This window comes from Furipterus horrens, unplaced genomic scaffold (genome assembly GCF_987537825.1).
Source record: "Furipterus horrens unplaced genomic scaffold, mFurHor1.1.pri manual_scaffold_9, whole genome shotgun sequence".
Taxonomy (NCBI): Eukaryota; Metazoa; Chordata; class Mammalia; order Chiroptera; family Furipteridae; genus Furipterus; species Furipterus horrens.
This window is the reverse complement of record NW_028327179.1, coordinates 64,836,825-64,854,117: the sequence shown is the minus strand read 5'-3', so window position 1 is coordinate 64,854,117 and position 17,293 is coordinate 64,836,825. Positions and strand designations below refer to the sequence as shown.

Here is a 17,293-nt window from a genome sequence, read left to right as displayed (position 1 = left end):
ATCACAGCATGGAGAACAAAGGTCACTCCACACTGATGAATTCCTAAGTCTGCCCTTACAAGATAACAGGTACAACAGCCCTACTCAAGACACAAAGGCAAACATGGAATGCTGTCAGACAGAGAAATATGGCCCAAAGGAGGGAGCAGATCAAGGTTCCAGTGGGAGAACTGAGCAATGAGGAGACAGACAACCTAAGAGAAGTGCAGTTCAAAACACTGGTGATAAGGATGCTCACAGGCTTGACAAGATTAAGTAAAACAGGAAGGAAATGAAGGCTGTACTAAGTGAAATGAAGGAAAATCCATATGAAACCAAGGGTCAACTGAAGGAAACGAGGGTTCAACTCCATGATTTGGAACATAAGGAAGACATAAACAGTCAACAAGTACAGAAGGAGGAAACAAGAATTTTTAAAAATGAGGAGAGGCTTAGAAACCTCTGGTACAGCTTTAAATATGCCAACATCCAAATCAGGGGTGCCAGAGGAGAAGAGGAAGGTAAGAAATTGAAAAATTATATGAAAAAATAATAAAGGAAAACTTCTGTAATTTGTCCAAGGAAATAGATATGCAAGTCCAGGAAGCACAGAGAGTCCCAAACAAGCTAGACCCAAAAAGGACCACATAAAGACACATCATCATTAAAATGCTAAAGATAAAGAGAGAATCTTAAAAGCAGAAAGAGTTACCTACAAAGGGATGCTATAAGATTATCAGCAGATTACTCAAAAGAAACTTTGCAAACAAGAAGGGAATGACAAGAAGTATTCAAAGTGATGAAAAGCAAAGACCTACAACCAAGATTAGTCTATCCAGCAAAACTCTCATATAGAATGGAAGGGCAGAAAAAGTGCTTCCCAGACAGGGTAAAGCTAAAGGAGTTCATTATCACCAAGCCCCTATTGTATGAAATGTTAAAGGGTCCTATTTAAGAAAAAGAAGATCAAAACTATGAACATTAAAATGACAACAAACTCACAGCTATCAACAACAGGATCAAAAAAATAAAAACAAAAACTAAGCAAACAACCAGAATAAGAACAGAATAATAGATGTGCTGATCATTTGGAGGGTTAGCTGGGAGGGGAAAAGGTCAGAATTGGGGAAATGGTGCAGGGATTAAGAAGCATAATTGGTGGGCTCAAAATAGGGGGATGTTAAGAATAGTACTGGAAAGGGTGAATCCAAAGAATTTATATGCATGACCCATGGGGATGAACTAAAGGTGATGGGATTATTGGAGGGTAGTGGGTAAATGGATGGAGGGGAGCAAAGGTAAAAGAACTTGGGACAACTGTAATAGCATTATCAATAAACTATACAAAAAAAAGGAAGTCCTGGGCAAAGCAATGAAGAAAAAAAAAGAAGATGGAAGTGTGGATGAGTGGATTGACAGGAAAGCAAGAAACACAAATATTATTTTCCACAGATTGTGTAATTAATTATATAACTAGAATTGAATACCCAAAATAATATACAGATTGAGATAATAAGAACGTAGAAAAGTTGCTGGATATAAAGTCATTATACAGAAATCAATTACATTTTGTAACCAACAATGAAAAATGAAATTTTCATAACAAAGTTTATCCATAGAGGGAACACAATAATAGCATCAAAATGACAAAAAAATATTTAAAAAGTAATAACACTATTGGGAGACAATGAAAATACCTAAACAGGTAGACAATTATGCCTTGTCTGTGATTGGAAAATTCAGTATTGTAAAGATACTAGTTTTCCTTGAATGGTCCTTAGACTCAGTGCCACTGTAATCCTAATTCCAATGGTATGTTTTAAATAAAGGTACTACTCTACATCAATTACTGTAAATTAACTAGAAACACAGATAACTCTCACAAAGTTAATATTAAATGAAAATGAAAGTTACAAAAGCAAATGTGTAGTGTGTGAAACTAAACTGTATTATTTAAGTATTCAGTCAGATAGTAAGACTATAACAGGGCATTGTTATCATTTAAATTAGATAGTGGTTACCATTACAGAAGGGGGAAGGGATTTTATCAGGGAGGATTATGCTTCCAGAGTGCAAGCTGTGATTGATTTCTTGGCCTGGGTGGTAATTAATTTATGTTTACTTTGTCATTAATCTTTAAACTGTAAATATATATTTGGTGCAAATAAAAAAATTAGGAGCTAATTCAAAAAATCTGAAATGGACTAAGTTTATTACTAAGAATTAATATTGTTCAGAGGAGTTCTTAAATAAAATTTTATTGACAAAAATATTTTAATTGGTTCATATTATTTTTATGGTACTATATCAGACAGGTCCTATATAGTTTATTTATAATCAAATGGTGATTGTGGCCATTTCTATAAAATGTTGGGTCATCAACATTTGCTTGAAAATGTAACCCCTATTTATTGCATGCGTTTTTTAAAATTAATTTTATGTTACTTTTATTTAGTGCCTTTTCCAGTAGCTTAACCTACTATTTGTAGTTAACACCTCCCTAATGGACCATAATGTAATATGTTAGCTAACATATAATGTAGAGCAGCTGAACAGGTTCTCTCTGCTCTTTAGACTTTAAGGAACCAACATTCTGTTTTTACCCAGTTATCTCCCTACATTTTCTTTCCTTGATTTTTCCAACACCCACTCATAATTTTTTTAAAGAAAATTATTTTAACATCAGTGAAAGAGTACATGTCTGAAGCTCTTTATTTTTATTGCTGTATTGTCTGAATATAAGGACTGTATGCTTCAGAGCAACAAAATCCTTTGTTTTTCCTGCTTCTGTGTTGATCCATGTTAGTTGCATTTGGCTAACTTCAAAAAACGGTCATTTCTGGTTTTGTTTACCTTCATTTTTTTTTTTTCTATTTGAGGGTGGGGAACATGACAAGAGCTTTAAATAAAATAAAACAAATTTTTAAATAATTTTAAAAGTACTACTCTAGTTATGCTTTTCTCTTTGGTCCCTTTATGTCATCGAAACAAATTAAACTATGAAGACAGTGTTATATTGACTACTGAGAATTAACTTATGGATGAATTCTTTTATCTCTTAAGACAGTTTTCAAAGTGTGGTCTGGGGATCTGAGAACCTTCCAGGGTCTCTTGGGTAAGGGGAGGCAATTATTTTCACAATAATACTAAAATGTCATTTGCCTTTTTTATTCTGTGTTATGAGTGTAGAGTGTAATTGGAACAGCTTGAGTGTAAAAGCAGAAATGAGAATTCATCAATCTTTTATTAAAGAGACTTTTAAAAATGTGAAACAAGGCCTCACATTTTAATTATGTTTCTAACTTAGATTTTCTAGTACAAATATATTATTTACAGTAGGTTTATTGTTTTATAAGTAAATTAATGTTTTTTTAACTTCGGTTTTAATTTCAAATCCAATATTATTGATAGATATAACCACCATAAATGAAAACTCTTTAAGGCCCACAGTAATTTTTAAATGTGTTAAAGGAATCCTAAAACCAAAAGTTAGGCAATAATCTAGATGAACTTTTAAATTCTCAAATGTTTGATTTTTTCTTATACTTTATGTTGCTTGTTGTAAGACAAAATAATCTGTTTTTAGGTTGCTACAAACCTCAGGAAAGATCAGATTGCTTGATGTTGGCAGCTGCTTTAACCCATTTATGAAGTTTGAAGAATTTCTAACTGTTGGCATAGACATTGTACCTGCTGTAGAGGTATGCATAGTTATGTTGTTGTTGTTTGAGACTTTGAGACTTGAATATTTTACATGCATATTTACAAAGGAAAAGCATCATTCTTACATTTCTGAAATAGCAAATATATTTAGGTATACAAGTTGGTAAGATATTATTTCCATTCAAAGCTAAATATATTCCATGAAAATATTTTAGCATTTAGTTAAACAATATTAACTTGACCAGTACCATATTAGTCTTTATTTTCTCTATTTTTGTTCCCTGTTTATCATTTATTGTGCAATCAAGAAAGTTTAGTAGATTATATGGATTTCCGCATACCTGTAGTGTTTGGGCTTTTGATTGGTTTATATTTTTTAATGCATCTCTTTCTGAAATGCATTGTGGAACCATTATGGAATAGTGGAAATAGCAAGGGCTTTGGAGTCAACCAAACTTATTTAATCCCAGCTATTTGTACATAGTAAATAAAACTACTTACATTTACATAGAATGTATCCTCTACTTTTAAAGTTAGAATTTTTTAGTGATATAAATTTATGATATTTTCCATTTTAATTTTGATATAACACCAGGCAGAAACAGTTTATAAATTAAGTTTTATTTTTATAAAGAGAATATATATTAGTGTAAATTCTTTGGGTTAAGGATTTATTTTCTCATTGCTATGTTCCCAGCACCTAGAAACATATCTGGTACGGTAAGTACTCATTAAGTACTTTTTGAATAAAAGAATCTAATCTTATTTTCAACGTCAGTTTGAATCTGAACCCCAGTTTTCTCTTTTGTATAATGGGGTTAATAATGGATCATATGTTACAAGTTTGTTATAATGTATACTTGAGAAAGGTATTTAAAGCACCTAGCTAAATACCTGTTAAATAGCGAGTGTTAAAGAAATGTTTTATATTATTACTAAAATGTTCCTACATGAAGACTCAACTTTTTATGACTCTTTAATTTTGATGAGTATGACTCTCTAGGTTAAATCTACATGGGTAACATAGAGGAACAAGAAAATGCTAAAACCATTACTATTATCTCTACATCCTACAAATGGATACATGTTTGCTTTATATTAAAATGGCTTTTCTTAGCTTTTCACTGCAGAAAATTCCTGTGCCATCAGGAATTATAGTTTAAAGGGCAGATGACTCTCACCTTTCTTCCTCAATATACATATTAGAGATGTCATTTCAGGGATGACTGAGACATGATAACCATTTGATCTGAACCGAGGCTTAAATATTATTCTTAAAATATTTAATTTGTTCACAGATGGGGCTATAAACTTTCAATAATAAAGTTATTAGGGAAAGCAAAACAACTGCTATACATAATAGTAGTGGAATCAGACTTTCAGTTTCACAACCCTATAATTAAAGCAAAAGGACAATATTTACAATTCCAGCCAAAAATGGAGTAACAAAGACCAGATTGATCCTCTTTCTCCCTGTCTGAAGCAACAAAAAAGTGAAAAAAATGTTCAAAAATTTTTATAAAACATTAGACATCAGGTAATGAAGGATGATGATCCCCAAGGGACTGAAAAAAAGTGAACTGAGCCCAAAAATTGCACCCCCATATAGCCTTCAGGGAGTTTCAAGGACTTGTCACAAAGAGAGGTTCCTAACCCCTCAGATTCTCATGAGTTGTGGAGGTGGAGCTGAGAGTCCTAGCAGACCAAGACAACTAGGGTTCCTAGGACAGAGTACCAAAGATATGAGAGCTGCACAGAGGGAAAACTCCAGAAGTCTGAAGAGACCTCTTTTAGTACACAGCTGTGTACTGATCAATAAATATGTGTGAGAAAACTACATGAGACTAGAGGAAGCACCACTTGAAAGGACTAGAGGTTATAGTGCTTGGTACTCATATAGGCAGGAAATAGAGGCAATAGTGCTTGGCACTCACACAGACTGGAAATACACACACAGGCTGGAAGTAGCCACACTGGGAATCTCAAGAATCACAACGCACTGGGTAGAGTACACAGAAGAGCCTTCCCCTCCTGGTGGAGAATAATTAACCTTAGAATAAAAACGGCTCTAGTACCACCTAATAAATATTGAGATACAGACGCAAAAAGATTAAACTGTCTCCAGGTAACGTAACTACATCCCAGAACAAAGCTCAAGAATATTTATAACAATGCAAAGCCATCCAGCACCCAACAAGGTAAAATTCACCATGTCTGGCATCCAATAAAGAAGTAACCAGTGATCAAAACAGTCTGGTACTAGCATAAGAACAGACATATAGATCAATGGAACAAAATAGAGAATCCAGAAATAAACCCAGGACTATACGGTCAACTAATATTGGATAAAGGGGGAAGGAACATAAAATGGAGTGAGAAGAGCCTCTTCAACAAATGGTGCTGGAAGAACTGGACAGAGACGTGCAAAAAAATGAAACTAGATCACCAACTTACACTACACATGAGAATAAACTCAAGATGGATCAAAGACTTAAATGTAAGTTGTGACACCATAAAAGTCCTAGAGGAAAACATAGGCAGGAAAATTTCAGATATCCCATGTAACAATATTTTCATGGGTACATCTCCTAAGGTAAGAGAAATAAAGGAAAGAATAAACAAATGGGACTACGTCAAACTAAAGAGTTTGTGCTCAGCAAATGAAAACATCAGCAAGATGAAAAGGAAACCAACCATATGGGAAAACATATTTGCCAATGATATCTCAGACAAGGGACTGATCTCCAAAATATATAAAGAGCTTATATGACTCAACATTAAGAAAACAGACAACCTAATTAAAAAATGGGCAAAGGACCTGAACAAACACTTCTCCAAAGAGGACATACAGAAGGTCCATAGACACATGAAAAAATGCTCAACATCACTAGCCATCAGAGAGATGCAAATAAAAACCACAATGAGATACCACTTTACCCCTGTCAGAATGGCCATCAGCAACAAATCAACAAACAACAAGTGCTGGCAAGGATGTGGAGAAACAGGAACCCTACTGCACTGTTGGTGGGAATGCAGACTAGTGCAGCCACTATGGAAAACAGTATGGAATTACCTCAAAAAACTAAAAATGGAACTGCCATTTGAACCAGTGATTCCACTGCTAGGATTATACCCGAAAAATCCTAAAACCCTAATTCAAAAGATCTTATGCACCCCTATGTTCATAGCAGCACTGTTTACAATAGCTAAGTGCTGGAAACAGCCTAAGTGCCCATCTATTGATGAGTGGATCAAAAAAACTGTGGTACATTTACACAATGGAATACTATGCAGCAGAGAGAAAGAAGGAACTCCTGCCATTTGCGACAACATGGATGGAACTAGAGAGAATTATGCTTAGTGAAATAAGCCAGGCAAAGAAAGAAAAATACTATATGATATCACCTAATACAGGAGACTAAAGAACAACATAAACAAATGAACTAAACAGAAAAAGGAGCAGAATAACAGTTATTAGGGGGGCGGGGGGAGGGAGAAAATGGGGATAAGTAAGGGAAGGGTTTAGTCAAAGAATATGTATAAATGACTCATAGACATGGACAACGGGGAGGGATATGATTGTGGGGGAAGGGGTGGGCTGGGTGGGGGGAGCAATGGGGAAAAAAATGGGACAACTGTAATTGAAAAACCAAAAAATAAAATTAAAACAAAAACAAAAAAAAGTAACCAGCCATATAAAGAAGCAAGAAAATAGGACCCCAGTGAGAAGATAAGTCAGACAACAGAGACCAACCCTGAACTAAGATAGATGTTAAAATAGAAAACAAGGACATTAAAATAGTAGCATTATGACTATATTCTATATGTACAAGAAGGTAAGTAGATACATGGAAGACATTTAAAAATATGCAAATCTAACTTCTAGAGATGGATTACTACAATGTATAAGAAATATGAATCACATGGAATTAATTATAATTAAATATTGCAAAAGAAAAGTTAGATTGAAGACATAGCAGTAGAACTACCCAAAATTAAACATAGAAAAGAGAATTTTTTAAAATGGAAGAGCATCAGTGAGCAGTGAGACAATTTCAAATGGCCAAATACAAGCATAATTTGAGTTCCCCAAAAAAGGATGGAGGTTTAAAAAATGAACTTTCAAATTTGATAAAAGCTATACATCAACAAATCCAAGAAGCTCAACAAACCCCAAGCACACACATCGAAAAAGAAAAGAAAATTGCACCAAGGAACTTCAAACTCCCCCTGCCAAAAAAAGAAAAACGGTGATAAAGAGGGTCTTAAAAAGAAACCAAACATTTAAGAAATGAAAAAGACATGTTAAAGGACTACAACATAAAAATTTGTCAGCTATAATCCTAAACCCAGTGAAAATATCTTTCAAAAATGAAGGCAAAATAAGGATTTTTCTTTGAACATGCAAAACATGAAAGAATTCAAGATCAGCAAACTTGCATTATAAGCCAGGTGGAGATATGGATCTGCACAGAATAATGACAGGATAACTTCATAAATATAAAAGGTATATTCTTTTTTATTATTTAAGATCTTTAATAGATAACTGGCCATTTTAGGGCTTAAATTCAATCCTCCCCAAAAAGATATGTAAGAGTTGTAAACCGTAGTATGTGATTTTATCTAGAGAGAGGGTCTTTTCAGAAGTAATCAACTTAAAAATCAGGTCATTAGGATGGGCCCTAATTCAGTATGACTGTGTCCTTATAAAAAGGAAAATTTTTGACATAGAAATACACATATAGGAAGATTGTGATGTAAAGATGAAGGCAGTGGAATGATGCATCTACAAGATAAAAAGCACCAAAGATCTCTAGGAAGCAAACAAAAGCTAAGAGAATGGAACAAATTCTTTCTCACAGCCCTCAAAAGTACCAACTCTGTATCAGTTTGACAACTAACTTATAACCTCCAGAACTGTGACATAATACATTTCTGATTTTTAAGTGCCAAGTTTGAGGTATTTTGTTATAGCAAACCTAACAAACTAATATAACCATTTAAACAAAAACAGTATAGACTGGGGTTTATAATGTATGAAAAAATAAAATGTATGACAACAATAGTACAAAGAATGAGAAGGGAGAAATAGAGACATACTATTTTAAGGTTCTTATACAAGAAGTGGTGAAATATTATTTGAAAGGTAGACTATAATACATTAAAGATGTATACTATAAATCCTAAAGCTAATGAGCCAACAAAGGAGAGAAAATGAAATCATAAAGAAATTCAGGCTGCTGCTGCTGCTGCCGCTGCCGCCACCACCACACTGAGACCTCTCTGCCCTGGCTCTGCCTCTTTTACCTGTGAGAATTATGAAGATGATGACCTAGTAAACTCTGATGAGGTTATGAAGAAAGCATGTCCAGTACAGATTGTTCTTGCTCATGAAGATGACCATAACTTTGAGCTTGATGAAGAAGCTTTGGAGCAGATATTGTTACAGGAGCACATTCGTGATCTTAACATAGTAGTGGTATCCGTGGCAGGAGCTTTTCGTAAAGGGAAATCATTTCTACTGGACTTCATGCTTAGATATATGTATAACAAGGATTCTCAAAATTGGATTGGTGAAAACAATGAACCATTGACTGGCTTTACCTGGCGAGGTGGTTGTGAAAGAGAAACAACAGGCATACAAGTCTGGAATGAAGTGTTTGTGATCAACAGACCTAATGGAACAAAAGTGGCTGTGCTGCTAATGGACACTCAGGGTGCCTTTGATAGCCAGTCAACTATCAAAGACTGTGCAACAGTGTTTGCTCTGAGCACTATGACTAGCTCAGTCCAGGTATATAATTTGTCTCAGAATATTCAAGAAGATGATCTTCAGCACTTGCAATTATTTACAGAGTACGGTAGACTTGCAATGGAAGAAATCTACCAGAAACCATTTCAGACATTAATGTTTTTGATTCGAGATTGGAGTTATCCTTATGAACATTCATATGGTTTGGAAGGTGGAAAACAATTTCTTGAGAAGAGATTACAGGTAAAACAAAACCAGCATGAAGAGCTACAGAATGTAAGGAAGCACATTCACAGTTGTTTCTCAAATCTTGGTTGCTTCCTTTTACCACATCCTGGTCTTAAAGTTGCAACTAATCCTAGTTTTGATGGGAGATTGAAAGATATTGATGAAGACTTTAAACGAGAGCTTCGAAATCTGGTTCCATTGCTGCTTGCCCCTGAAAATTTGGTAGAAAAAGAGATAAGTGGATCTAAAGTCACTTGTAGAGCTCTTGTAGAATACTTTAAGGCTTACATTAAAATTTATCAAGGAGAGGAACTTCCACATCCAAAGTCCATGCTTCAGGCAACAGCTGAAGCTAATAATCTTGCTGCAGTGGCAGGAGCAAGAGAGATTTATGGCAAAAGTATGGAACAGGTATGTGGTGGGGACAAGCCTTACATTGCACCTTCAGATTTGGAGAGAAAACACCTGGATCTTAAGGAAGTGGCGATTAAACAGTTTCGTTCAGTAAAGAAAATGGGTGGAGATGAATTCTGCCGACGTTATCAGGACCAGCTTGAGGCTGAAATCGAAGAAACCTATGCAAATTTTATAAAGCACAACGATGGGAAAAATATCTTCTATGCTGCTCGTACCCCTGCCACACTGTTTGCGGTCATGTTTGCTATGTATATAATCTCAGGACTGACTGGATTCATTGGCCTAACCTCTATAGCCGTCTTGTGTAACCTGGTCATGGGGTTGGCACTGACATCTCTTTGTACTTGGGCATATGTTAAATACTCTGGGGAGTTCAGAGAAATTGGAACAATGATTGATCAGATTGCTGAAATACTGTGGGAACAGGTATTGAAGCCCCTGGGTGATAATTTGATGGAGGAAAACATAAGGCAGTCTGTAACAAACTCTATCAAAGCAGGCCTGACTGACCAGGTGTCGCATCATGCCCGGTTAAAGACAGACTGACCGTCCATCTCCTCATGGACTCCACTCTCCCTTTTTCATGCTTGCTGTACAATGAGAACTCAAATACGAATAAACCAAAGTTTACAATCAACTGTAGAAGTAGTTTAGTACAACTGGCTTCACAGATGGCTGCCACAGAGTGTGAAAATCGTTTGTTGTTTTTAAGCATTCTGTTCATGGCTCCTAAGGCATGGAGATTGGCTGAGGAGCAGTAGTTTATCATGCACATTTGTGCCATGTTTTTAATTCTTTTCCTTTTTACTTACTCTAATGTCAGTGAAATTTGTCTTATGTAAAAGGATATTTCAGGGAAAATATTTTAAGAAATCTATTTAGAGTCTCTAATAGTGTCCCGTTGAATTTTAATTTTTAGAGAAGTTATGAATCACTATCAAGAAGCAGATTGGAATGACAATGAAGCCTTTATTGAGCCACTACGTTAAAAGTATATATTGCTTTACTGCCTTCAATACCAGTATTACATAAATGCATGTATCGGAAACTTCACAGAAATTACATGACAACTCTTGTAGCTAAGAAAGTGATTCTGAGGTGTACATTTGTCTTGCCTTTTTAAATTTATAAACCTGCCCTAAAAGGAGATGCATATCTGGGAAACTGAACTGTCATGCAGTTTAGCCTTCATGTACATAAAATATGCCCTTAATTTTATTGGGGGAGAAATTCCATCCAAAAATGTTGCCTACAGCTATGAGTTAAGAGTGTACAGTGTGTAGCTTTTATTTTCTAAACTCACAGATAGGGCATGTATATGAATTATAAATATATAAATAGCAATTTTGTATTAAAAGTTTTGTAGTTTATGGCAAAATCTGGTTCTGTGGTAGGCTAATAAGTACAGTCCCTGTGAAGGAATGTTTGTGGCTCATGTCAGTGTGTGAATGCATAGACTCTTTGAAGTTTTTGATATATTTGTGATATTTATCTTCCTTGAGCACTACAATCTCACCCCCACCCCCAAGGGAATTCAGTGGGAATGTTTATCGTGACTTTGTCCTCTGTTGCATTTTAAAGTTATTTCCTGTAATTTATTTTCAGTACATAATTAAAAATTTGTTGGAAAAAAAAAAAAAAAAAGAAATTCAGCTAATTTGAAAACGGTAAAAAAATAAATAAATAAATAAGGAAAAGAGGAAACAATGAAGAGATGGCACAAATAGAAAATAGCAAAATTATAGATTTAAACCTAAGTATATCAATAATCTCCTTAAATAGCGATGACCTAAATACCCCTATTAAAAGGCAGAGATCGTCAGATTGAATAAAAAAGCATTACCCAAATTTATGCTGCCTATAAGAAATTTATTTCAATTATTAACACACAACAGCAGGATGATGGATAAAAGAAATCTGAAGTGTCTATATTATAATCAGACAAAGTAGATGTCAGAACAAAGAACATTAACAGCAATAAAGATGGTCATTTCATAATGGTAAAAGGGTTAATTCATCAAGAGTACAAATCAATCCTGAACATTTATGCACCTAATAACAGCATCAAAAATACATAAACCAAAAACTGATAAAATAACAAGGGTAAATAGACATTTAGAAAATTATAGTGAGAGATTTGAATACCCCTCTCTCGATTGACTGATGTTCTAATTTTCTATCAAAGAAGAACTCACCAGAAAAATTGGACAACATTCTAGAATGAAGATAAACAAAAACATAATATACTAACGTTCCTAAGACATCAGTAAAGTAGTACTTAGTGGATATTTTTTGGTATGAAACATCTTTATTAGAAAATAAGGAAAATCTCAATGCAATTAGATCAACTTTCCAACTAGAAAAAAAAAAGCACAATAAATCCAAAAGACAAGAAAGAAAGTAATAAAGATAAGGACAGAAATCTGATCTAAATGAAATGAAATAGAAAACTTTCCAAAGAAGGGAAAATTGAGTGACATCAGCATCATACCAGCATGAGAAAACCTCTTAGTCTCTTCCCTTAAAGGTACAGCAGGTTATATATACAACTATAATTCAACAAAGGATTCCCTGCTCAATACGAAATGTCTGAGAGACTCTTGCATTGAGACATCTGAAGGTAGGCTTTAGAAGTGAGCAGTTGAGGCATGGGGGCAGGGAGGACAGAGGAGGGAGTTGCAGAGGCAGTCCAGCAATGGCATCAGCTCCAGCAGATGCTGTACCACTGAAATAGGATTGCAGCGGCCTCTCAGCAGACCAAAGGCTGGTGCACATTAAAGCCAAGCGCAGAGATAGCCAAGAAGTGGTGGAGAGGGTGGCACTGCTGTCAAGCAGCCACCATCACCAAAGATTAAGAAACAAAGCCACAGACGTGCAAGTCTGCCCTACCCTCACCCTCCTGTAGGCTTCGGTTTCCAGCAGAGGCAGCAGCAGGGGAGGCAAGTTGTGAAGGGGCAAAAGCACCAAACATTTAAACTCTTTAACTGGAGTGGCCTGTACTCATCTGAGCTGAACTCAGTAGAAAGAGGAAAGCCACAGATTTGCAACAGCCGACCTCCTCCACCAAACACACCCCACGCATTATGGTGGGGACCTACCTAGTAGAGGGAGCAAGGATGCTTTAGATAGTACAGTGCAGCTGTCCACTTCTGGTTACAGGAAAGCAGGGCCAGGAACTTACAGACCTGGATTCCCATCACTAGCCACATACCACCACGGAGGTGGTGCCGTGAGACTGAGGAGACATCTTATAGAAGGGATCGTACCTCCTCGGGGAATACAGGCATTTTACACAGAGACAACACTTCCCCACAGAATCCCAGAAATCCCAGTACTTCAGGTACTATAAAAAATTGGCACTTTTTAGCACCATCTACTGGAAAACAAAAGAAAGAATTCTACTTATCAACCTGTTAAAGAGAAATAATACATGGAGTATCATGAACAATCAAGGTAACACAGTAGGTCTGAAATAAAATGAAAAATCTCCAGAAAATAAACTCAAAAGACATGGAATATTGTGATTTAAATGACAGAGAATTCAAGATTACTTGCTGTTATGAATAAACAAAGATACAAAAAAAAACTTCAAGAGGTACAAGAAAACTCACAAAGGCAGTTCGTTGAGCTCAGGAGTAAAATCAACAAACAAAAATGCATACTTTGAGAACAAGGTTGAAATTATAAAAAGGAACCAAGCAGAATTTTTAAACCTGAAGAACTCAATAAGTGAGATGAAGAATGAATTAGAAAGCTTAGGAAAATAGAGCAGATGGGATGGAAGAAAGAATTAGTGGTATTCAAAATAGAAATCTACAAATGACTCAGATGGAAGAAGAGGGAGAATTGAGAGTGAAAAAAAACATGAAAGATCTCTATGAGAACTATATGAGTACATTAGAAAGAGCAATATTAGAATAAAGGGTATCTCAGAAAGAGAAGAGCAGGAGAATGGAACAGAGAGCCTATTCAAACAAATAACAGATGAGGACATCCCAAACTTATAGAAAGAGCTGGACCTTGGATTTTAAGAAGTTAACAGAATACCTAATTATCTCAATTTGAAAACTTTCTCCAAAACTCTCAAAAGTTAATGACAAAGAAAGAATTCTCAAGGCATCCATGGAAAAGAAGACTATGCCATATCAAGTAAACCCCATTATATCATCATATCAGATTTTTTTTCAGGAGAAGCCAAACAGTATAGGAGAGAGTAGAATGAAATATTCAAAATATTAAAAGAGAGAACTCACCATCTAAGAGTAATATAGCCAGCAAAGTTATGATTTAGATATGAAGAAGAAATAAAGGCTTTCCCAGATTTAAAAAAATAAAAAAGCTGAAGAAATTTACCACCACATGACCTATATTACAGAAAATAAGGGTATTTTATCTGAAAAAGATCAAAAGATACAAAACTTTGAGTAAAATAACTGACAGGTAGCAACATAAAATTGCAACCCTTGTTCAGAATAGGGCTTAACTGTGAATATAACACAAAGGTTAAAAGGTAAAAGCATTTGTTAAAGATTTTATTTATTTTTTAGAGAGAGGGGAATGGGGGGAAGAAAGAGAGGGAAACATCAGTGTGTGCTTGCCTCTCGCACGCCTACAACTGGGGAAATGGCCCACAATCCAGGCATGTGCCCTGACTGGGAATCGAACCAGCGACCCTTTGGTTCACAGGTCAGTGCTCAATCCACACCAGCCAGGGCAAAAGTATTTTTTTTTTAAAACAAAATAGATTATGCAGTTTGGGAATTAATGCATGGCACAAAAATGGGGGATAATTTGTGAAAACAAAAACATAAAATAAGATGGGGAAAATGAATGAAGTTGCATAGGTAAAAGGAGATAAGATGGAATCTGAAGAGTAAAGATTTATACATAGGAAACTTTTTTCTTTTTTGCACAAACCTAATGGTAATCGCAAAGCAAAAATCTAGAACTGAGACACAATACCATAAAAAAGAGGGAACAAAGGGAATAATATCATAGGATACCACCAAACTAAAATAGGAGACAGAAACACAAGGGAAAATAAATAATGGAAACAGAGAGCAATCAAAAAAGAAAAGATAAACTGGCTATAAGAAACCCCCAATCACTCTACACCTAAATGGGCTGAACTACAGATCAGAAGACAGAGTAGCAGATGAATTAAAAAGGAGACCCAACTGTATGTTGCCTTCAGGATATGCATCTCAGCTGCAAAGACAAACAGACTCAAAGTGAAGGGGTAGAAGATGATACAAGAAATGACATCCAGAGAAGGGTTTGTGTCACTGTACTTATATCTGACCAAATAGATTTCAAGATAAAAATGGTAAAAGAGACAAAGATAGACTTTTATGCTGATAAATAGGACAGTGCCTCAAGAAGACATAACAGTTGTCAATATATATGCATTCAACCTGGAAGCATCGAAATATATAAAGCAGTTACTAACCTAAAGGTAGAAACCGACAAAAGTACAATTATACTAAAGGACCTAAATACCCCATTGACAGCAATGGATAGATCATCTGAAGAGAAAGTCAATAAGGAATCGATGCCTTAAATGACACATTACACCAATGGATATGATCTATACGTTCAGAGATTTTTATCCCAGAACACCAGAGTATTCATTCTTTTCTAGTACATATGAAACATTCTCAAGGATAGACCATATGTTGAGGCACAAAAGTAGCCTCAACAAATTTAAGAAGATTGAAATCATACCAAGCATATTCTCCAACAATAATGCTTTAAAATTGGAAATCAACTGCAAAAAATAAAGTTAGAAAAAAACTCAAATATGTGGCAATTAAACAATAAGAGTCAAAGAAGTAAAGTAGACCAAAAGATATATAGAGAATGATAATACAGTATGTCACAATTTTTGGAATGCAGAAATAAGAGAGGTTATAGCAACAAAGTGCAGATTCTTTGAAAAAATAATCAAATTAACAAACCTCTGGCTATACTAACTAAGGAAGAAAGAGAAAACACTCCAACTAAATCAGAAATGAACACCACAGAAATACAAAGAACTATACAAGAATACTATGAAAGGCTGGCTATACACCACCAAATTGAATAACCTGGGAAAAATGAGCAAGTTCTTAGAAATATATAACCTTCGTAGACTGCATCATGAGAAGTGGTAAATCTAAATTGAAACAGTCATCAAAACCTCCCCCCAAATAAACCCAGGACCACATGACTTCATTAGTGAATTTTACCAAACATTCAAAGAAGATGTAATACCTATCCTCAAAGTATTCCAAAAAATTGAAGGATAGGTAATACTTTCTAACCCATTTTATGTTGGCAACAGTATCCTGATACTAAAACCTAGCAAGGGCAAAAGTAAAAATTACAGGCCAGTATCTCTGATGAACATATATGCAAAAATCCTAAACAAAATACTAGTAAATTAAATATAACCATACATTAAAGAGATAATATAATACATCACAACCAAGTGGGGTGTATACCAGGAATGGAAATATGTTATGTTTCACCATATGCAAATTAGCAATGTGATACACGACATTAACAAAATAAAAGATAATTATATGACTAGGTGCAGAAGAAGCAATTGACAATGTACAACATCCATTTATGTTTAAAACATTTCATAAAATTAGTATAGCAGGAAAGTAGCTCAACATAATTAAGGGCATTATGGCTAACTTTCAGCTAGTATGAAAGTCAGTAGTGAAAAAAATGAAAGATTTTCCTCTAAGATCGGGAAAAAGACAAGGATGCCCACTTTCACCACTGTTATTCAACTTAGTCCTGAAAGTCCTAGACAGAGCTATCATGCTATAGAAACAAAAGACATAGAAATTGAAAATGAAAAAGTTAAATTTTCACTTTTTGCACTTGACATGAGTCTATACGTATAGGAAACGGAAAGATTCACCAAAAGACTGTTATGAACTAATACAGTAAAAATGTAGGATACAAAATTAGTGTGTAAAAACACGTTGCATTCCTGTATACTACAATGGAAATCGGGGAAAATGATGTAAACAATCCCATTTGCAGTGCAACAAAAAGAATGAATTCCTAGGAATAAGCTTAACAAAGGATGTGAAGAACCTATACACTGTAATCTACAAGACACTGTTGAAAGAAATTGAAGGACACACAAAGAAATGGAAAGATATTATGCGTTAATATATTGGAAGAATCAACATAGTTAAAATAGCCATATTACCTAAAGCAATATATAGATTTAATGCAATCCCTATCAAAATCCCA

General features: G+C 35.0%; 2 protein-coding genes across 2 annotated transcripts in view; both read left to right on the top strand.

Annotated features, from left to right (window-relative positions):
* The window catches only part of SAMTOR (S-adenosylmethionine sensor upstream of mTORC1), a 234,281-nt gene that overhangs the window by 192,011 nt on the left and 24,977 nt on the right, over positions 1-17,293 (top strand). Inside the window, exon 4 of the mRNA XM_090287389.1 lies at positions 3,566-3,680. Coding sequence (XP_090143515.1) covers positions 3,566-3,680 — 115 coding nt within the window. The remainder of the gene's footprint in view (positions 1-3,565; positions 3,681-17,293) is intronic.
* LOC150001864 (atlastin-2) lies at positions 8,958-10,676 on the top strand. Its single transcript, XM_090286760.1, has one exon. The coding sequence runs from the start codon at positions 8,996-8,998 to the stop codon at positions 10,583-10,585; it is 1,590 nt and encodes a 529-aa protein (XP_090142886.1). The 5' UTR covers positions 8,958-8,995; the 3' UTR covers positions 10,586-10,676.

Excerpts from the sequence above, each read along its gene's own strand:
- LOC150001864 (XM_090286760.1), top strand. The coding sequence starts at position 8,996 with ATGAAGAAAGCATGTCCAGTACAGATTGTTCTTGCTCATGAAGATGAC.